The sequence below is a fragment of the Taeniopygia guttata genome, chromosome 1A, assembly GCF_048771995.1.
Source record: "Taeniopygia guttata chromosome 1A, bTaeGut7.mat, whole genome shotgun sequence".
Lineage (NCBI taxonomy): Eukaryota > Metazoa > Chordata > Aves > Passeriformes > Estrildidae > Taeniopygia > Taeniopygia guttata.
In genome coordinates this window covers 36,712,083-36,733,869 of record NC_133025.1, presented here as the reverse complement: position 1 = coordinate 36,733,869, position 21,787 = coordinate 36,712,083, and the positions used below count along the sequence as shown (strand labels likewise).

At 38.1% G+C, this 21,787-nt stretch overlaps 1 protein-coding gene across 11 annotated transcripts in view; it reads left to right on the top strand.

Moving 5' to 3' along the window:
• OSBPL8 (oxysterol binding protein like 8) overlaps positions 1-21,787 on the top strand; it is an 84,814-nt gene that overhangs the window by 46,593 nt on the left and 16,434 nt on the right. For 10 of the 11 annotated variants that reach the window (XM_072923098.1, XM_072923099.1, XM_072923104.1 and 7 more), the window contains 6 exons: positions 9,772-9,839; positions 13,082-13,162; positions 13,942-14,043; positions 14,736-14,939; positions 18,651-18,735; positions 19,884-20,055. In XM_072923098.1, the coding sequence (XP_072779199.1) occupies positions 9,772-9,839; positions 13,082-13,162; positions 13,942-14,043; positions 14,736-14,939; positions 18,651-18,735; positions 19,884-20,055 (712 nt within the window). Of the gene's footprint in view, positions 1-3,641; positions 3,912-9,771; positions 9,840-13,081; positions 13,163-13,941; positions 14,044-14,735; positions 14,940-18,650; positions 18,736-19,883; positions 20,056-21,787 lie in introns of those variants that run through there. The other variant, XM_072923106.1, reaches the window with a different exon arrangement.

The window sequence follows — 21,787 nt, the reverse complement described above, 5'->3', positions numbered from 1 at the left end:
TGAAATGTCAGGGCAAATTACTGTCAAAATTGCAGGGCAAGTCTGAAAAGTGTCTGCCTTCCTCTGCTACACCAAGCTTTCCTTCCTCTTTCTTCTCTCTCTAGCTTTCACAGAGTTTGGTTTTAAGAAGATTCTGGCTTTTCCTTGGGTACCTATAAGAGGAAAAGGATTATTTTTTTTACTTTGCATCACTATCCATAGTCTTACTACTTTCTGTATTACTGCATCAGTATCAGTTTTTAGAATGTGTTAGTCTAAACTTCTAAAATCTCTATAAAAAGGATTATTATAGTCAAAATTCCTTATTTGGATAGTCCAGATAGATTTGATTTGAGTTCAATTTCATTGAATTAATGCCTTTACAATTTAGAGAGGTCTTTTTAGACCTTCTTTAAGACTATGTTTTTTTCAGTTGTAAATATTTTTCCAGTGGAGAAATGTTTTAAAACTAAAACCAGATTTTGTCAAAAGTGTTCGCAAGTTGTCAGAACTCCACGTATCTTCTATTTGACTTTGTTTTGTACACTGAGATTTTACCTTTTGCTCCAGGCAATATCTGGAAGAATGTCTTAAGCACAGGATTAGCATTGGTTTTACAGCTAGCATTTACTATTTACTATTGAAGAAGCCCTGATTCAATATCTGATGTGAGAAATGGGTTCTGTCCTTTAGAAAAATAAATACATCAAGTAAGTTGTTCTCCTCTAAAGAGGTTGACTGAGAATGGATTCTTCCCCTTGGGCTCCCCCGCCACCCTCCTGCCCCAAGATACATGAACTAAATATTTCAGTAATGTAGGGATTTTTGTATTCCTATTGATATAGGTGTTTTATAAAACAGAGAAACTGGGAAACTTTTTTTCTGTTTCAGTGGCATACTTAGTCTATTGCCTCCTACAGTGACTTAAAATTTTGTTAGGAAAAGGCTCATATATTCATGTATAGATACACTGTGTCATGCATCTGATGCCTTTAAGCTAAAGTGCAGATACTTCCTTGTTTATGCAGGCTTTTCTGCCGTGTCTGACTTACACAGTTGGACTTGGCTGTAGTTCTATTTGTGCATATCTGAAACTGTGTAAACTTCTAAGCTGTTTATGGGAGTACATTTTCCAAGTATTTATATTTTAAAGCACTCAAAACTAATATCAAAAAGATAGAAAGCTGCCTGGGATGTTAGTCTAAGATCACAAAGTCTGATTTCATCAGTAGATGGACCTATTCTGTCTGAGTTTATTTTTAGGAAGGAGAAAAGAATACAAAGGATTTATGGGATTTTTTTTTTTTTGTCTTTTTAGGGGGAAGGGGTGAGGAGATGAAGGAGGAAGTGTAAGTTAGATTTTTTTCTTTTCCTTCTCTGTTGTAGTGGTGAGACAGAGTTATATTTTGGTAAAGGACTCGGAGCCTGTGTTGCTGTTGAGTTAAAGCAGAAGGTACTCAGAATACTTGGATAACAGCTTCCTTGACTGGAGAGAGCCTCAGAGAGGGGAAATGTAACATTATCTGTGTTGAAATTCTTAATTGTATCTACCCAAAGAGTTCAGTTTCAGTTCTAATTGGAGAAAAGGGCATAGGAAGGAGAAATAAGTATTTTAATCTGTGTCTGTTTACCATTTGACTACACGAGCACTGTCAAGGGACTTGAGAGGGCATGGACAGAAGTAAGGGAAAGGCCTTCAGGATTGTGTTGTTTCCTGAAACCCCTGGAAATACAGCTGCTCCTTAGGAATGTGAAGATAAGGTGGCAGAGAAGACCCAGCTGTGAAAGAAGCTGGTGGGCTGGCAGGTAGGGCCCAGCAGCTGGGGGCAGATGCAGCCGGAGTGCTGTGCGGGTGTCTGATGGAGGAGCCTCCCCTGCCTCAGTGTGTGTGACCCAGCCATTCCAGAACGGAGAGACGGGAAAGGGCCAGCTACTAGTGTCAGCAGAGTGTTCTGGGCAGGGTCACAGCCCTGACTCTGAAAGAGGAGATAACAGCCCCATTAACTGGGCAAGGTAGCTCTGTAATGAGAGGATACAGTTCCTTCTGTGTAAGGGGAGTTCTACCGCAGCTTTCTCTTGATTTTAGTTAGAAAAAAAAAAAAAAAAAGAAAATGCATATTATGAGTAGATTTGGACCGAGGGATTTGCTCTGTTTTGTAGTTAGGACAGATTTGGAGAGGTGATATGGAGCTGTGTTTATTAAAACAAAACCAAAGCAAAACCAAACAGAAAAAAAGCTAGTGTTCTCCCTCCTTGCATTTCTTCCTCATTGCCCTGCCACTCCACTCCTTTAGTTTTTTAGCTGCTTTTTCTGTTCCTTCTGGGCCATCTGGACAAGGACTGTTTCAGCTGAAGGAAGTGTGAGACACAGGATTGGATAAATAGAGACAGGCCTGAATACATGATGCTTATCCAGTTTTTCCTATTCCCCGTGCTTAAGTGAATTGTGTTTTTCATATAGCATACAATGGTTTTTATTGATGTCCATCTGTGCCTCATCTTTACATTTTCTGTTACGTGTTTTTGCCTTGTCATATATTGGGAAGTTAACAACACTTCTTTGTTTAAGGCCATAGGGTAAATGTTATTTGAGGGTTAATAATTTTCATGCTGCTATTGATTTAATTTATGGCATGTGATTCACTTTGTAAGAAAAGGAGAGTATGGAGTAAGGTGAGAATTCAAGTTCTTATTTTCAAGGCAGTTCTTGGTGTCCTGTTGTCCTGTTTTTTAGTGGAGAAGGTTTCAAACCCTATTTTGTCAGAAGTAAGGTTTCATGGGGCAAATGGGACGAGCAGAGAGGCACCAAATAGGAAGGAAGTTCCACATTTGCAAGAGGGTGGCTGTGCACACTAGTCCTTGCAGCAAAGAGGCTGCTGATGTAACCAGCAGTGGATGAAGGTGGTTGGGGAGAGATTATTTGACTTCATTCTGGTAGCTGCCAGCAGGAGGAGTTTGGATCAGCAGATTTCTAGTCTTGAACCACAGTTTACTGGAATCCTTTTTGTGTTTAAAATTTAAGCTGGCCCATTTAAGTGTTTTATTCATTGAATAAAATATTTGGGGCATTAATAATAAAAAGCCTTTATTGTGGAGATTATTTAGGGCAGCTCTTCCATGAGTCAGGGTAGTTTGTTTATAAAAATATGGGAGAGTTTTAAGAAGAAAAGCATTTGCCTCACCTTTTAAAGAAAAATAAGAAATCAAGATGTAGAGGCCATGGCAGTCAGTTGACAGAAGCTAGTTAGGTGAGTGCCTGAACAGGGAAGTTCAACTTGGCTGTGTAATGTAAACGATTGACTCCCTTTTCTGATTCCCATAGTGTGCCACAATATCAAACAGAGAAGCCACAAAGCTCATGAGTTGTCCTTTGTGCAGCATAAATTTGGGACTTGAAAGACTAACAGGAACTCAATTTAAGGAATCCTTAAAACATCAATACCATTTTTGTATACTTAGAAATGAGTAGGACTAAAACTGAGCAGTAAAAAATGAGATGTGGTGTGTTTCCCAGAAAACAGGAGTTGAAGCAAAGCCATTCCACTTTAAGCATCCTAAGAGCTTTGATGAGAGGAGTATAGTGTTGCTTGGCTTGCTGCTGATTTGGCAGCCTCTGTCTCTTCATTGCATTTTTCATGTGCGCCCTTCGTTTGTTTCTTTTTTTTCCTCTTTTGTATCTTACTCATCAGAATGTGAGGTAAAAAGCTGCTACTGCAACACTCTTGCTCCCAGCAGCTTATGCTAACCAGCTTTCACAGAGAACATAATCCTTACACAAACACCTTAACTCATGAAGGAAGCAGGTCCAGTGCGACGTAGGTTTTCTTCATGTGCTGGGATTTCATCTGTCTTTTCTCCAAGAGCTGATGGCCGAAAGCTCGTCCGGAATGCTTCATTTGGCGGATATAACGAGCTCTCTCCTGCTTTACCAGGTTTGTTTTGCTCTTGCATTTCTTAAAATGTACAGAAGTGAATAGAATTTCTACCTCAAATTTTCACGCTTGAATGAAAGTAATGTACCGAGATGTCGGTAGAAATCAGAAAGAGTATTCTTGTATGCAGTTAGATAACAGCCCTTTGTAGTGGCAAGATTTGCAGACAGGGGAACGAGTAAGTTAGCTTTCACACTGCCACAAATCTCACTTTAAAATGCATTGGTGTATTTGAGACTGACTGGAATGTTTGTTTTGGTTGTTTGGGCTTTTAGGGCTGAGGTTCTGTGATGTGGTTTATAAATGCCTTCCTCTCTTGTACTTTCCACTGCCTCCCCTGCCCCCCCACCTCCAACACACACATAATGGATCTACTTTAAATTGTACGGTAGAGAAGAAGGTTTTCATTTAGCTGTAACTACTGGAAAATCTGCAGGCTGGTCATCAATGGTTTGACATAAAATGACAAGATAGAAAATGAGGGCTAAAAACGTAGCCTTGCTAACCTCTGTAGTGCAAGATTTTGAAGACTTGAAACCCCTGAAAGGGCTTCAATCTCATTTTGCTCAGATTTGTTGTTTCCTGAACATCAGTACTGGAATATTGAAATGACTTTGTAGATCATTGCATGTCATTGTTCATAATGTGCACTTCTGACATAGGTACCTGAATTTCAGCAGTTTATTTCAAGAAAGCCTCAGTGCTTGAAATTGTGTTACAAGGTCACCCATTCCTGAAAGGAGACATAGTACAAACTGTGCATTCTTTCCAGAATTGCTCTGGATGTGTGATTTGTCTTGTGCATGCGCAGAGATGCACTTTATTATGTAGTCCCACAGGGCCAGGATGTTGGGGGGGACGGAAAGAGGGGAATAAAATAGTTTTCACTTTCTATTGTGTGCCTCCCACAGCATGGCTCACTGAATTTGTAAGCTCTTGTTCTGAAGGCCCGGAGCAGATTTGGGTGTAGACCATGGGGGAGGTTGCAGACACCATGTCTTATTGAACTTTTTTTTTCCTGGAATGTTTCCTTTCACTCTATTTCAGGAAAAAATTAGCCTTCTACCAAGAATCTAATGCTGAGTTTTATTCAAGCTGTTTATGAAATAAAAGATCTCAAAGCTTGAAAGCATGGGGTTGGCAACTAGCCAGGTGCTTCCTACCTTTAAAATAAATATGTGTAGTCTGGTAATTTGTGGGAAAAAAAAAGGGGTCTGATTTTGTATTTGCTTCCTTTCTGTATAGAATTCTGCAGCTGAAGCTGGTCATTGTTCTTAAGCAGACAATGAATATTTAAAATGCAGAATAGACGGAAAGCGGATTTTAATTTAAAAATTCAAGTGTGTACATAAAATTAAAGAATGCTTGCTCTTTTGGAATCTTTTATATATCTCTGAAGAATTTCAACATTGCTAGCATGCTTAATGAACATTCTTGATATACTCTTTCGGATTGGTTTAGGCAAAGAGTAACTGTCTGTTTTAAATATACTTATGTATAGTTACAGTGATGACAGTCTTCAGCTTTTTTTTATTTTATGTGGTGCTTACAAAAGAAAACACTACTGTTAGAAAATGCATAAAAGGACTTAGCTTATTTTTCTGATTACTTTGCTTACTTTTCTGATTACTTCGCCTTTGAAGTCCATGGAGGAATCTAAATTAGTTTATATGGGATTGTACTCTTAAATCTGGTTGTCAATAAGCTTTTGAAAGTCAGTCAGTTAAAAAGACTGGGGTTCCCTGTGTTCAATTCTTTAAAAGAATTTTTCCTTTTTTTCTGATGTGTTTATTATATAGCAGCAGTATTGATAATTCCCACTAAGTATAGCTCATAGTTCTTCCAGAAGCATTTTCTAGCTGAAGTATTTGTTCTTCAAAACTGCACATGCACACCAGTAATCAAATCAGGCTGTTCCTTTCTTTTCACTTGGAAGTCAGTAATATTGCTGCTTGGATTGCCATTTGTGATCTTTTCATGCATTGCATTGTTTTTCTACTGTTTTTTTTTCTGTATGTTTGAAAAAGAGCCTCCAGTGGATAGTAATTATTTCTTTTATGAATAAAATAGATCTGACATTAAAAAGTAACATGCTTATTTTCTGATGTATTTTTCTCATGTATCATAATTGCAGTGGCATTTACTGAGAGGCACAAAGCCAGTATTCAAGATGTAAGAGTTATATGGTTGGTTTTGGCTTTTCCCTTCCTTCAAAATTGACTGAAAGGGCAGATTGTGGGTGAAACTTCAAAAAGTGTATGTTATGCTTGAACATTGAAATCTATTACCTAGACAGGTTTTTTCAAACTGTACCGTGCCACAGTCTTTATCCTAAATAGTCTTTAATTTTGCAGTGTATATAGCCTTGTTTTTGTCAACAGCACTGTTTTGAAAATTATTTTGTTTTGAAAATTATTTTGTTTTGAAATTTTTTTTTTAAATCTTTTTGTTTTGAAATTTTTTGTTTTGAAATTTTTTTTTGAATTTTTTTTTTGTTATTGTTTACATAATCTGTCTTAATCTCTAAAGCAGCACTGTTTGATTTTGTTTCATTGACCTCTTGCATGCAAGGGTTCTGGTTCCTCTGTCAGACTCTTAAATCTCTCTGAAAGCTCCTAGTGAGTTCTAATGTAGATTTTCACCTGCAAGTTTTGGAAGAACATGGTGAGTGCTCACAGTAGGAAGGTACTAATAGACAGTTTCCCTTGGCTTCTGGGGTCATACCATGAACTGTAGCTGACTGCACTGGCATTGGGATCAGCTTTCAGAGCCCATGCCACCTGAGCTGTTAAGATCAGGAAGGTCACAGTGGGAGAAAGCCTGTTAAGGTGTAGTGTTGCTTTGAAAGCAATCGCTGATGCTCACAACTGCTTTAGAAAGTACAGTAGTGGTGCTCCTGACTCTAAAGATTGCTTTCAGGATTGTACATAGAAAATGATACATAAATACAAATGATTCAATAGAGAGGAAATTACAGGAAGGGACTGTCTTCAACACCTGAATTTCTATATTGTGAAATATGGGCTCAGGTTATTTCACGAAAGAGCTGCTGATGGGGGTGGGAAGGAGCAAGTAAGCTAAAATATTAAACCCAAAACCACTGCTGATAAATACTGGAAAACTTGAAACACTTCATTTTTATTACACCCTGCTTGTAGCCTCTTGTGCTTTGGCAGTCTCTGCTCCAGACAGCTGTCTGTATTGTGAGCTTATCCCTCTACACAAAGAAGGGTCACCAGTAGGATGGTGGGGCATGCAGAGCTGGATGGCTGAGTTTCCTCACAGACCGAGATGGGCAGTGCAAGGTGTTCCAGGAGGTGCAGCACCCTGACTTGACTTTGCTGAGGAACCCCTGAGAGAGCCCTTTTCTGTGCTGTGGGTGAGGAGGGGAGCAGTCTGTGTGGTGGGTAAGTTCATGAATCAGCTGGCATGCACACTTCTCCAGCTTGAGACACTGAAAGCAAGGAGCTGAAATTTGTGGAAATGCAGCTGAACTTTGGTCTTCATGTCCAGCTCTCTGGGACAGAGTAGTTCTTTCTGGTTTTATTTCTTCTTGGTAATACTGATGCAAAGCTTGTTTGTGAAAATAAAAAGCATATGTCTGTTGGATAAGGGTGTGTAAGTCCTTAAAACTGTTGTGCTTAAGAAAGCAAGCTTGGAATTATAGCTTCTCTTCCGTAAGAGCAATCCTGACTTAGCACTTCCTCGCTGATTCCCCCTCACCAAGGCTTCTGTATATGCCATTAAATAAACAAAAATGGGAAAGTCATTAGAAAATGCCTGCATTACATTTTCAGTTTGATTTGGTTCCTTTTGAGGAATTTCATTTGGGCATTGGATGAGGAGAAAGCCTCTGCTGTGGTTCTGGTGTGTGTTTGACTGCCTAAGACTGGTGTACAATCCAGGAACATCTCAGTGAAATAGGGCAAGTGTAGCCTCTGAGGCTTTAGACAACCTTTGTTTCATGCCTGATAACTGGTGCTGTAGAAAAGGTGCTCTTGCATTTGGTATTATATAGGAAATGTGGCTTCTGGTGTCTGGATTTTTTGTGGATTCTGTAGTGCTACAAATCCTATAGTACTAGGCATCCCAGAGGGATGCCTGTCGAGGAACTCCTTTCCTGTTGTCAAATCGTCTTCTACGTTACAGGTTTTCATTAGCTGAACAAATCTATTGCAGGTGTGTTAGAAGAACTTAAAAATGAAGGATTTAATGAACTACGCCTCAGGTGGGGCGTCTATAAGGATATGTAAAAGTTGTTTGTAAAGGTGTGTTGGCCTTCCTTTCCGTGAATATAAAATGGGTTATTGTACTGAAGTATATAATTTTTAAAAATCTGGTCTTACAAAGGACTCTCTGCGCAAGAGAGAGTATAAATATAAAAGGAGAAAAATCATCAAAAGACTGGTTACCAGACCAAAATCAAGAGGAATCTTAAGATTTCCCATGTGACCTGGCAATCAACCTTATGCCCCTTTAACTCCATGAATCTTTCTGGGATGTGTAATTGTGACAAATGAATCAGTTCTATCTTAGTGTTTCTAAGTATTATAAGTTGTGGAAGGCTGAAAATAATAATATTAACAAAAAAAAAAAAATCCTGCTATGGACAAAATACCCAACACTGCTACAGAAAGTTAAAAATTCTTTCAAAGCTCATAGTTTCCCCTTCACATTCTGTGAAGACTGTGAAATCAGGGAGTTTCTCTGGTAAGCCTTCTCATTTCAGGGACCAGAATACCGATTTCTATTTCAAAGTCAGGACCATGCCCAGAGGGATGCTCCAAAGCACTGGTAGTGTCCATAGATGCACTGCTGGTGCTGTGTCTGTGGGTGCAGGGTGTCCCTGCTGGGTGCAGTGCCCTCTCATAGGTACAGCTCTTGGACATTCCTGTGCCAGACTTCTCAGCTGCTTGGGCAGTTCTGAAGTCCGTGCCTGACTTCATGGTCTCATATGCCTTCAGAGGGTGTGTAAATGATGGCATGCTGACTTACTCAGATAATTGCATTGTGCAATTTGTTTTATTCCTGTTTATAAAAGTATTATGCTGCCACCACCCTCTTCAAATGAAATGGATCAACGAGTGAGATGTTGTGTCTTGTAAGCACAGGAGGCAATTTTTCTGTGAGAGGGTGCCAGGCTCTCAGTATATATTTTCTGGCACAGAGCAGCTGTGTGGCAGCACCCATACCAGTTGTGTCCCTTTTTTTCCATTGTCACATGGACACTGACTTACTTTTCTTTTTGGGTACTGGGAAAGTGTGGGGTTTGTCATAAAAGAAAAACATGGGATTTCAACACCGGTTTTAATATAAAGCTTTGTAGTTATGCTTCTTCAGTATCAAGTTGAAAGTATAAATTCAAGGCCAATTTAAGGAACTTTTTTCCATTTTCTTGCAAAAAAATCCTGACTGGTGATTTTAATCAGATTGACTTTCATGTAGGTGGTATTTAACAATTATCTAGCTACAGCAAGGTTCAGAAATGAACAAACAAAAAAAGGCTTTATTTTGTACTCTGTGCCTGCATGTGTGCAGGTAGGGTAGAATAAGAAAATAAAACGACAAAAGTTGGCATGTTATATTTACATTTCATTGGGTTATTGGATCAGATGCAGCATTATTCAAATACAGTGGACTGTTCTTGCCTCTTAGTGGCAAGTATTAAATTAGTGTATATGGTAGTAGCTGGTATGTTTTCAACTAATGGCATAGATTGGTATGTATATGCTATTGGAAAATCTGATTAACTTGTACATTTTTATGCAAACCACATTGGCAAATTTGTTTCAAAAGCTAGTTCATATAAATTTTATTAATGAATTTAAATCATTTGCAACAATGCTGTTTTTTCTTTAAGGTTTTGACAAAGGGAAGGATGATGCATCACAAAAAGACGATGCCACATATTCTATGTCAAAAAGCAAGGTAAGGAACACAACCTCCTAACCTGTCTTAAAAATTTTGGTGTGCAAAGAAGTTACACATTTTTAATTAAGGGCAAGTGTATTTAACTTTTGTTGTAGATAATCTTGAAGATAACTTTTCAGATTCAGCAATAGATAAAGATTAAAGGAAATCTATTAATATACTTCCCAGGATGACATCATGTTCAGATCTGTGGTTCAAAGTAGTGAAAATTAAATTTTAAGTCTTCTTGCAGTTGCCTTGGAGTGGGATATTGCCTTGCTATAGACTTGAAATTACCTTGCCATAGAGATTAAAGGCTCTAACTTACCCAGCTGTGTGGTTTTTTTATTTCCTGCTAGGCTGTCCTTTGTCTTTTTAAAAAGTGGCAAATGTGGTAACAGACACTTAAATAGATTGTTGGGGTGCAGCAGGTGTGGGTTGCTCTGGAAAGTGAAGACCTGATCTGGAGCACAGCTAGCTCCCAGGGGAAAGGGGGGAAATTCCTGCTTTTTGCTGCTTTTGCACGCAGCTGTTCCCACAGCACTCTGTCCTGGGCACAGGCAGCCACACCCCCTGGAGATGGAGTTTGCATTCCAGGTCTTGACACAAATTTTTCTGTGGTATTTGATATATCAGAGCAATAAAGAGAAACGGTACAAAGATACTGAAGGAAAATTAAGAGGCTTAAAGATTATAGTAGCATTTCCAAGTGTAAATGGTATCATTGAAATTGCAATGGGATAAGCAGTTTAGTGTCTGCAGCTGATGCTGCAGTTTGTGGTGTGTAGCTAAGCATTTCAAACTGTTGGTGTCTTACACGTGACTTGGAATCACAAAACTTTGAATCTTTTTGCTTTACTGCATCCTAGAGCTTCACTTGTCAGGAATATCAAGGAAGTATACTTTACCATCCTTTCTGGTGATCAAAATATTTATATTGGTCCATAAAACTCCAAATCAGATTGACTTGGAAAATCAAGTTATCCAATTCCCTTTTCCTCTCCCTTATATTTATGTTTCCTTAGTTGTTCTCTTAATAGGATTTTAAGTCTTTGGGTTCATTGCTATTACATCTTTTTGTGTGTTTCTGTCAAAGAGATACCAATATTCCTACTTCTGCTAATAGGTGCTTTTCTTCACCCTTTTTTAAAAATTGGTGCATGTGGGGCTTGATTTTACTAATGGAAGTGAAATAGCAGCCCTTCTTCCCAAGGGAGAATAGAAAAGCAGTGATGGGACTTGCCTGGAATCTGGTACTGAATGTACGTTGCTGGGAGTTACAGCCGGTTCTCTCAAAGTGTATTCTTCTAAATTTTTTATCCCATCCACTTTGTGTGGGTATAACAGTGAAAAGGTTACTGGCTTAAAAATATACAGGTCACTGACCTGTCTCATAACATTGAGTAGCTAAATGTAAACCTTTACTCAGTGTCGTATTAATGAGCTTTAAAACAGAGACAATGGGAAAATGAGTTTTTTTAACTAGGGAAACTTATTTGTTTGGGGCTTTTCTATGCATGACCTCTAGATTGCCTTAGCTTTCTGTTGGTGAGCAACTAGAATATTTATGAATGTTTTGCTTAAGTTGTTCCATTATAGCTTGCATAATGAGTTCATTAGCCCTTCTTATGTGACAGTGATAATCATTTTCCCCCTCTTCTGTTACTACATTTAAAGTACTGTGTATACTAGAGAGGAATTTAATTTCAAGTTGTACACTCATCTTAAAGCTAAATTTTGAGTATCAAGAGCATACCTTTATTACAAGATATTTCTTTCATTTTTCCAAGACAGAGAAGTTAAAGAACATTCATTTATCATTAAAATAATTTTGAACTAAAATTAATTTTTGCCAGTTAATGCACATATCTTTTTTTACAGTAGCTAGGTTGACTCCTGTAAAGTCTTAGTTCTGAATTAAAGATGTAAAGTAGAATCCAGGTTAAATAGTTCTGTACAGCTTGTGACTCTTTAGGTTTTGTTTGAGCAGCCTGTGAGTTAAGAGAATGCTCAAGTGCACTGTTTTTATTATAGCTATAAGTTTTATTCAAAGCTTGCAATTTTTTGGACTGTCATTTTACACCATTCCAAAATACAAATTCAGTGAATAGACTTTTTACTGTTGTTTGAGATTTGAAATGTGGAACATCTTAAGGGTCAGTTTTGATAAAATGTCCTTGAATTTGAATTGAATACTCATTTTAAAATATAAAATTGTTTTGTTTTGGATTTTCTTTTTTTGACAATGCCAAAGTTTTGGGTCCACCAGGCTCTTGTTTCAGTGCACAAAGAAATACAAGTTTCTAATGTATCTGTAGTTTGTATTTAATGAATACCTACTCACTGTTCTCTGACCTCTGATAGGAATGGTATGAAAACTCTGTCCCAGACTCCTCTTAGGCTCCTCTTTTTCCCTTCCTTTTTTTCTAAAGAGTGCTGTTCCCAAAGTGAGTATTTGGTGGCTTGAGTTCCCTTTCAACTAGTAGGCAACAAACCTCTAGGAGCAAACTTTGAACCCTACAAGAGATGGGGGAGAGGCGGGGGGAGAAATCATGTGGTGCTGAGGCAGCTCATTGTCCTGGCTGAACAAGACTTGGGTGTCACGAACAAACCTGGGTCTTGTTCCTGCCTGACGCCACCGTGAGCTTTTTTAGGATGACTTGCAAAGTAATCAGAGCATGGAATTAGGGTTCAAGGAGCAGAACAAGTGCCATTAGTGGGCAGCTGTACTCTGATGATTTATAGAGCACTGAATCCTAGACTGAAGAGGCCGTATTTTCCTTCATGAGTCACAGGGTAAGTGCCTCTATAGCAGTCTGTTTGGAGAAGCTGTCAAGTTGTGGATGAAGACAGCTGATTCTATATTCTGATTCATAAATCCTGGGAATGACTCCTGTGTTAAAACACCTGGATTCTCCTAAAACATTCTCTCTCTGCTAAAATAATGCTTAACTATTCAAGCATGCTCTGTCTAGTAACAGCCTACATGAGCAAAATACTTGCTGTGTATAGGTCAGCTGCTTCTGAAGGAACCTCAGACTTCTTTCCCATAAAACCATTACAAAAAGAGACTCCATGAATAGGTGGTGAACAGCTCATGCTACAGGAAGTGGTTTATTGGTTTGTTTGGGGTTTTTTAAGGTGGGAAGCAGTAGAGAAGTGAGAGGGAATGGGAACCTTCAAACACTTGCTAAAGTGCCAGCATCAGTAATATATTATTGTATCTTTCATTTATTTGTTATGTGTGTTGTGAATTTCAGTCTGAATCCAAGCTTTTCAATGGCTCTGAGAAGGACATCTCTCAGTCTTCAAGCAAACTTACAAAAAAAGAATCTCTCAAGGTGAATTAATTTCCTAGTAACTCCTCAAGGTCTATGAATGCACTCACAGTTTTATCTTACTCTCTAATGAGAAGACAAAAATGCCAAATAATGATGAGACTTAGGGAATTTTTAAATATTGTGAGAAATCGTGCTGTTGAGTCTCTTCAAATTTTACTGGTTTTTTTACTTGAATAATAGCTTCTATAATGCAGTCTTTAAGACGGGACAATGTTGTAGAATAACTCAGATTATAGATTATTACAGATTGGCATGGACCTCAGGACATCTACATGCAATGAAATGACAAATGGAATTATCAAAATAGCAATTTGAACGCATACCCACTATCTTCTTCCCTCTGTACTGTAGCAAGACCAAACTCCACTGTTTGGTAGATACCATTTCAAGATTATTTGGCTTTAAATTCGGGATATTCCTGCAAATTTCTCCTAGGGGGAACATAACTGCTGGGTAAAGACCACAGATCAGATAATGTACTTGTATATTGGAATTTGGTTTGGTTGGGTTTTCCTCCCCTTTGATTCTAAGAGGAGCTTCAAAGTCCTCAGTTTTTAAAGAAAATTGCAGAAGAATCTGAAATTGGCTACATCATAGCTGCTCTTGAAGTAATTGTTCACGCTTTGAAGTAAAATACTCTTTTAAAGCTATTTTTCTATATCTGTATTGCAAATTGAATTTAGCCGGTTTTTCCCTCAGCTTGTATTGGCTGATACTTTTTTGTGCTGATAACTGGCTTGTGGCCATGACATTGTAAACATTTTTATTATTTTTTACAGGTTCAAAAGAAAAACTACAGAGAAGAAAAGAAGAGAGCCACGAAAGAACTACTTAGCACAATCACAGACCCCTCAGTTATTGTTATGGCTGACTGGTTGAAGGTCAGAATCCAAGTGTGAAACCTGAGCTGAAGATGGAGCAGTTAGTTGCTTGCTGCTTTCTGGCCAGAATAGAAAAGGCTCAATCTTTTACTTACTGTTAATGTTTTTCTACAGGCACAGCAGCCACTAATTGCAGCCTGTCCCTGTGCTCAAATCCCAGGGGACTAATAGAGGAACTTAGCTCCCACTTACTGCAGTCACCCTAGTCACATTATTCTTGTGTGCACAGCCATCAATTTGGGATGAGTTGGCTTTGCAATTCTCATTTTAGCCTTCTCATTTTATACTTTGAAGTGGCTGTGTTACATACATAACAATTGCAAAAATAATTCAGTCAGGTATTTGAATGCAGGTTTCTTTGCTTATTTCTGTTAATTTTCCTTTCCTCTCTTAAGAACTAGCTGGTACTGCTATCTTAAAGACAGCAGTTCATATTATCAACAGTAGTGCAGTTGAATTGTCATACTTCCCATATCAGGATGTGTGCATACCTATTTGTAGAACTGAGTATTCATCAAGACAGAAGAACAAGTATACCCATATATTCTTTAATAAACCTGGGTAAACATTTGAGTGACCTGATAAACTTTGCTTTGAAATGAAAGCTAATACATTTCAATTTTAATTTTGTTAAAGGGGATGGTTTTGGTATTATCTTCACTGAGATATAACTGTAACTATTGATCTTCTAGATTCGTGGTACCTTGAAAAGCTGGACCAAACTGTGGTGTGTACTGAAACCAGGAGTGTTGCTTCTTTACAAAACTCCCAAAAATGACCAGTGGGTAGGAACAGTGCTGCTGAATGTTTGCGAACTCATCGAGAGGCCTTCTAAAAAAGATGGCTTTTGTTTCAAACTTTTTCATCCTTTGGAGCAGACCATATGGGCTACAAAGGTTAGTGGTAGCATGCATGGTTCTTAAGGGATGACTAGCATTAATCAGCTACGAGTAAAGACAACCTCAATGAAAGGCTGAACTTTGTTTTCTGTTACAACTTCAGTGGTTTGTGTTGATTCTGAATATAAGCCTTCAACATCTAGTCCCATTCATCAGAAAAAGTATTTGATTTATGCTGCTCCATGTACTTAAAGAGCTTCAGAAATGGTGTGCAAAGGGTTGCCATTAAAAAGGTTAATGCCATCACTGGCAATGACATAAATTAAAGGAGTGTGTGTTAAACATAATATTTTACATCAGTCAAATCTGAGAAATTAAGGTGAGATTTGCTAAAATTAAGGAGTTTTGTTATAAACATTTCTTGTTGTCCAACTCTATATTTATATAGTAAAATGTCACCTTAGTTCAATTTGCTCTTAAGAGTCAAAAAGCAGATTGCTTGCTTGTGGAATAGCCCATATTGCAATTTGTTAGCCAAGTCTGTTCCTTTTTGTTATGATGTTAGGGAGATAACTTTTAATTAAATTCTGATGTCTGTTTGCCTTGTCATACATGGCATAATATTGTGAGCAGCTCTTAGCTGTGTTGAAAAGCACAGGTGTGATGTGCAGAGCAAAGGTTTGTTTCTGTATATTGTAAGGATCTTTAATACTTGCTTTTACTCATTATTTATAATCTGATAAAGTATTTTAGTCCTTGTTTTGTGTTTACATGTGGAAGCACAGCCTAAGTGAACATATTTTCCATCTAAAATAATGTCTTGCTTTAGATGAAATTACAATATTAGGACCCTTGTTATAATTAATTAATTAAATATACCCTCTAAAATAGGCATATTACAATCTCGCAATTAGTAGCTATCTTCTAGATCTTAAATTGATACAGATGTATTGTCACTTCTGTAGAGTATGCTGTGTTAAATGTGTCATCCTTTTCTTAAGCAAGTCAGTATAATTCCTGATGCTTGTGGTCGTTCTGGATTTATCAATGTTATCTAAGTTTACCAAACTTGGATCAAATCACTTGTTTCTTTTGAATAATTTTATTTTATTGTTGCTTAGGCAAACTTCTCAGTAATTAGTGGTGATTTCACATTTGTAGAACACAAACTCCATATCCTTTTCCAAAGCTGTAGCATTTGGTGTTAATGTGCTTTATTTATGATACATATACATACATTGCAAAGTGGTGGCCTGTCTGCAGAAGATCACAAATCAGTCTTATATTTCTTTATTGCTTGGCAATGAGAAATGGATTTGTTTGTTTTTTTAACTAGATATTTAGAATTTAGAGGACATGCCCTACCAGATTTTTACTTTTTTAAGGTAGGTCAAGTTTTGAACCTGAACAAGTTGATATTGTCCATTCTAAATGTGCTGAGAGCTGGAGTGGCATTTGTTCATTTTGGTATGGCTATTTGCGGTTTAGAATTCATGGATTCCACTGGATGGCCTTTAAGATTAGAAAGGCCTTTAAGTTTGAACCCCTTTTCTGCCTTGTTTACCTAGTCAATCAAAATGTCCTAGTTACAGATTTATTATCCTGAGGCAAACTTGCATAAGTGTGATAACAATTGACTGATCCAGAGTGGATTTACCACAAAGAGCGCCAAGTCCAAGGCAAAGTGAGCCTTGTTTGCAGTTAGTGCAGAAAGATAGCATTGCAAAAAACATATATAGAGCTATAAGTACTGCAGGAGATTTTCTCACTTGAACACACTACCATGGTGTGTCTTTCTGTCAGACTGCAAATTCTCTTCTGCAGTAGTTTGTGGCCAGTCACTTCACATGCTCCCTTAAGCCTGTTGCTGTGGTCTTTGATGTTCCTCCCACACTCTGAGGTAGCTGATGCACTGTACCTTCATTGTGTGCCTGGTTCTGATTCCATTTCAGTTTTCTGAAATTAATAATTAGAGAAGTTAATGCAAATAATTTTTTTATGAGTAAATTTAGTCAGGGGTGACTGCATATCAGTTTTTATTGTTGTCTTTGAAACAATGTTCATGGAATTTGAGTTTCATTGGCGTGAATATTCTGTAAGAAGTAAACTTCAACATTTTTTAATCTAATGGAATTTTTAACTTGACCATTGGCTTGGACTAGTAGCATCATTCCACCAGAAACAGAGTCACCCAGCAAAATGAAATTAATGTGCCTCTTGTAGAGATCACTAACTACTATAAATTGGTTTTGAAACCGTAATGGGTGATACCAAAGGAAAGTATCCAGTGCTGTTGGAACAGTAACCAGTTAGAGGAACTCAAGATCCTTGAGCAGTTAAATAAGTCAACTTACTTAAATAATTCTTTGCTAAATATTACTCACTTGGTTTTAATCAATATATTGTTGAAACATTCAGGGAGTGTAACTTTCTTGCATTAAAAAAAAAAAATGGCAAAACCAGACACCAAAACCACACTTCATGAATTGTATTTGTTTGGTACAGAGTAAATAGCATACCCTGAAGTGGCCACTGTATAAACCCAAGGGCCGATCTCATGAGCAGAAGTCTGCCCTTAGTCTGCCCTAGTGTCCTGTGCCCCAAGAGTTCCAAAGCCTTCTGGTGGCTGAGGCTTTTGCACGGTGCTGGCAGCAGCACAGCGCCTCTCCCACCCTGGCCTGGTGCCATGGTGCTCTCCCCTCCTCAGGTGAAACTGGGCTTCCCACCTTTGAGGTGAGGAGTGCTCATGCATTGGGGTTGTCTCTCGTGATTCTTGGTACCCACTAACTCTGAATCCCACTGTTGCTGCTTCACCAAAGACTTTTTGTAGGCACAAACCTTCTCTCTCAGCAGGAGACTGGGGTTTGGAATCTTGTTTCTAGCATCCAGTTGCTGTTACTATGTACTGACTCCTCAGGAGTTTCTGAACATCATTTACACCGGCACTAGCTTGTCTGTGTTGATATTTAAGGTGCCACCAAGACTACTCCTTTACCTGCTTCTTGCCCTCAGAAACATCCTGGCTGTTTCATTTGCTTGCTTCTAAAACTACTGCCTTTATCTGCTTTTGCTCAAAACTTCTGCTGGCTTTCCAATTCCCTCTTCTAAGCCTTATATTGGCTTTCCATTAGGTTTCTCTGGGGAAAATCAGTAAAGATCAAAATATGTTTAGTCATCAGTTAGGTAGGCTTAACCCAGCTTTCAGCAGTAGCTTTAAGTATGTTTAATACAGCCCTCTTTGCCTATCAGTTGTGTTAAAGTTATCATAAACTTTTTTTGGAAGGGACTTCAAAATCGTTATTTAACAGTTTATTCCAAAATGAAGGTTGAAAGCAATGGGAAAATATTTTGAATTTTTTACTTAAATGTGAAGTGTGAAAAACTTTATAGTAAATAGAAAGTAAAACTTTGGCCATGTCTGAATTACACACCAAAAAACCAACACCGCCCCCCCCCCCCCCAAAAAAAAAAATCAAAAAACTGTACCCAAACCAAAAACCCCCAACCAAACGAATTTTTGTTTTTTGAACTACAAAGACCATTCTTTTGAAAACTGGGCTTGAACTGAGTCCCATACTTAGAATGAAGTCTTTGAAGAAGAAATCCAGTGAAAGAGGGCTGTCCATCTTTCCATTCATGTCTTCATTAGATGTTGCTGAGTGATAGTAAATAGCCCTGCAGTGGTGTCAGCTTCTTACTACATTGAAGGATAAACTGTGAAACTGAATTAAAATATCTGATGCTATATCTTGTTTTGTGTATTTCAAGGGTCCTAAAGGTGAAGCAGTTGGTGCTATAACTCTGCCATTGCCCAGCAGTTACTTGATAATCCGAGCTGCTTCAGAATCAGATGGTAAATAGATACTTCATTAATTTTCAGCAGTGAGAAAGGTAGTTTCAATTGTCTTATCATGTCTGTTACAGGACTTTGATTGCAGTTGAATTGTTGTTAAGGTTCTCCTTTAATTTGGAGCATTCAGTTATGTTGGTACTAGTACTTTTTCATGTTTTTTAAAGGAGAATATTGATCTAAAGGAAAAATTACTGAACTCCTTGTAGTTGCCTTTTGTTGACAGGATAGTGGAGGGGGAAATGGTTATCTGTGATTTAGCTATATTAATGTGCCTAAATAAGTATCAAGTGCCTATGTAAAGTGCTAATATGAATGTATTCTTATTAAAGCATTTCTGTGTTAAGTGCAGCAGTTGCACAGAGTTCTAGTAGTAAAAATTTCTTCAAAATGTAGTTTTGTAAACACCCTTCTTGGGAAGATGGTGATCAGTGCAACTATCTTCTAAAGTTACAATGTGAAAAAAAATTTAAGACTGTTGTGTAGCTGTTTCTAGCAGGTGCTTTTCATCTATTGGTTAATTAGGCATACCCCGGCAGACTTTAAAGATAGGTCTCTCTCTGCCTTCTGTATTGAGAAATGCATTAGATACATGGAAAAGAAGTAAGAAGGGGGAAAATACACAAATAATACACAGAAAATACTGACAAATTTGGTCAGTTACTTTTTGCAAAAAAAAATTAGAATATCTGCTTTTGATATTTTGAAATGTTATTTATATGCTATCATTATAGCTCTTTTTCCTCACTGTTATCATATTACTTGCACAAATGTTGCCAAATTATGCAATTACTTAGTCTTCAAAACTAGAACAGGGCTGCAGACAACTTTGGGGGCATTCCACAGTCATGGTCTGGGTGGAACCACACTTTCATTAAGGAAGAAATGCTGGAATATGCTCTAAAAAAATCATGATTTACTTGCTTGTCCTTCCCTGAAGCATCTCTTGTACTGAAGCTGGGTGGCTGTGAGTTGTTTTTATGTCCCCACCACACCGCAAAATCCAATGCACGTGATGTGGAACAACTCTGATGTGTGTCTTCAAAGGCAATGCAAGCAGGCCCAAAGGGCTAATTTTTCCAGTTAGGAAACAGAAGGGTACAGTTCTGTTAAATCCTTATGTTTTAGTCTAATACTAAATTTGTCTTTAGGCAGGTGTTGGATGGATGCTTTGGAGCTGGCACTGAAATGTTCAAGTCTGCTTAAACGTACAATGATTAGGGAAGGCAAAGAACATGATTTGAACTCCTCAGCTGACAGTACTCATGTCTCTTTCTATGGTCTGCTCCGTGCTAACAACTTGCACAGTGGAGAAAACTTACCGTAAGTGAATTAACTACTAAACCTGATTGCTTTTGGGCAGAACCTTGTAGTGATAATTTCGCCACAGGGAGTCTAAGGCTGCTGGTTTTTTTGCTCCTGAGTTCTCTTTATATGCCTTATTTGCAGTGTGTTTTACACTCTGCACATAAAATTAAAAAATATTTTTTTAAACAAAGTGTATCCAGGGGAAATTTGGCCAAAGGAACTTGGAGTATTGCATCAGTAAGTTTAATTACTTGGTTAAACTGTTCAAAATATAAAAATGAAAATTTTAATTTGGTGTCTTTTGTTAGCTTCAGCAGAAAATCAGAAGCTGTTGCTGTTATTTAGTTAAAGAAATGAATAATCCTTTATTTAAATGGTTTTATCATGAATCATCAGATGGATGAATAATAATTCTGTCACTTTATGATTAAATGCTTTAAAGTGAAAATTGTCTTATATCTGATATTTAATGTCTGAGAGCACTTGAGTTACTCCCCGATTATTTCAATAAATACTTTGAGCCAGGTTTTTGTGAGCATAAGCTGCACAGGTCCTACCAGGACACTACTCCAGCACTGGCTTCTGTCCCAACAGGTCTGCAGGTCCCTGCCAGGAGCCTGCTCCAGCACAGGTCTCCCATGGGTTACAGCCTCCTCTCAGGCATCCACCTCAGTAATTTTCCACCAATTCAATATACTTTGTGGAGGTTTAGCTGTCCATTTGTCTTTTCTGGGTGGGCGGGAATTTTGTATGGCTGTTATGAGTATGCTGTCCCAGAGAGAGACCTGGACTGGGGGAAATGCGTTTCTTTTTATGCAATGCATAGATGGTCTGAGAAAAGCACAAAAAAGGTAAATGCTTGCCTCCTGCAACAATTAAAGGCCCTATCCAGATGACCAAGCTTGGCTTAGCTGCAGCTTAGGGCCTTCTTTTCACTCATAGGAACAATATGACTGCTGTGTACAATTCAGTTGGAGATCTGTACTCAGGAATAGTAGTTTAATATCAACTGCTGGCCAAGATTACAATCACAGCAATTAGCTACAGCTGTTAAGTCTAATTAAGACTAATTCCTTAATTAAGTACATCTTCTGGTATAGCATATTCTTGGAGTATTCAGTGTGCTTAACTCTCTAAGGAGCAAAACTGGCAGGTCTAGTTTTAATTGGGTGTCAGAAGAGGGAGAAGAAAGGTGAAAGCAATTTTAGCTTCAGCTGAGGGAGAGCTTTTTTAAGTAGGTTAATAGCAAGAGAAGGTCCAAGGAAAACATTGGACCGATACTTGTTGAAGATGGTCATCTGAAATAGAGGTGAAGAAAAAGCAAGCATGTTCACTGCTTTTTTTTTTTTTTTTTTTTTTTTTTTTTTGCCTCAGTCACTAATATTAATAGTAGACTGGGCTGCTGGGAGGCCTGTGAGTGCAGGATCAGTGATTTTTTTTCCATCTGTGGGCACTGAAATTGTAAGAGACCAGTTGGATCAACTGAATGTTTGTAAGTCTGTGTAGTCTGATGTGATTCATCACAGAGTAGTGGAGGAGCTAGTGGATGTTATGACAGGATGCCTCTCAATTGTCTACCAAGGGTCTGGGCAGTCTGAGTAGGTCCCCACCAACTGGAAACTAACCAAAGTATTCAGATTTACAAGAAAGGCCTGAGGAAAGATCCAGGAATCTATAGACCTGTGAGTCTCACCTCAGTACATGGAAAAATTGTGGAGAGGATCATACTGTGTTCTGTTGAAAGACA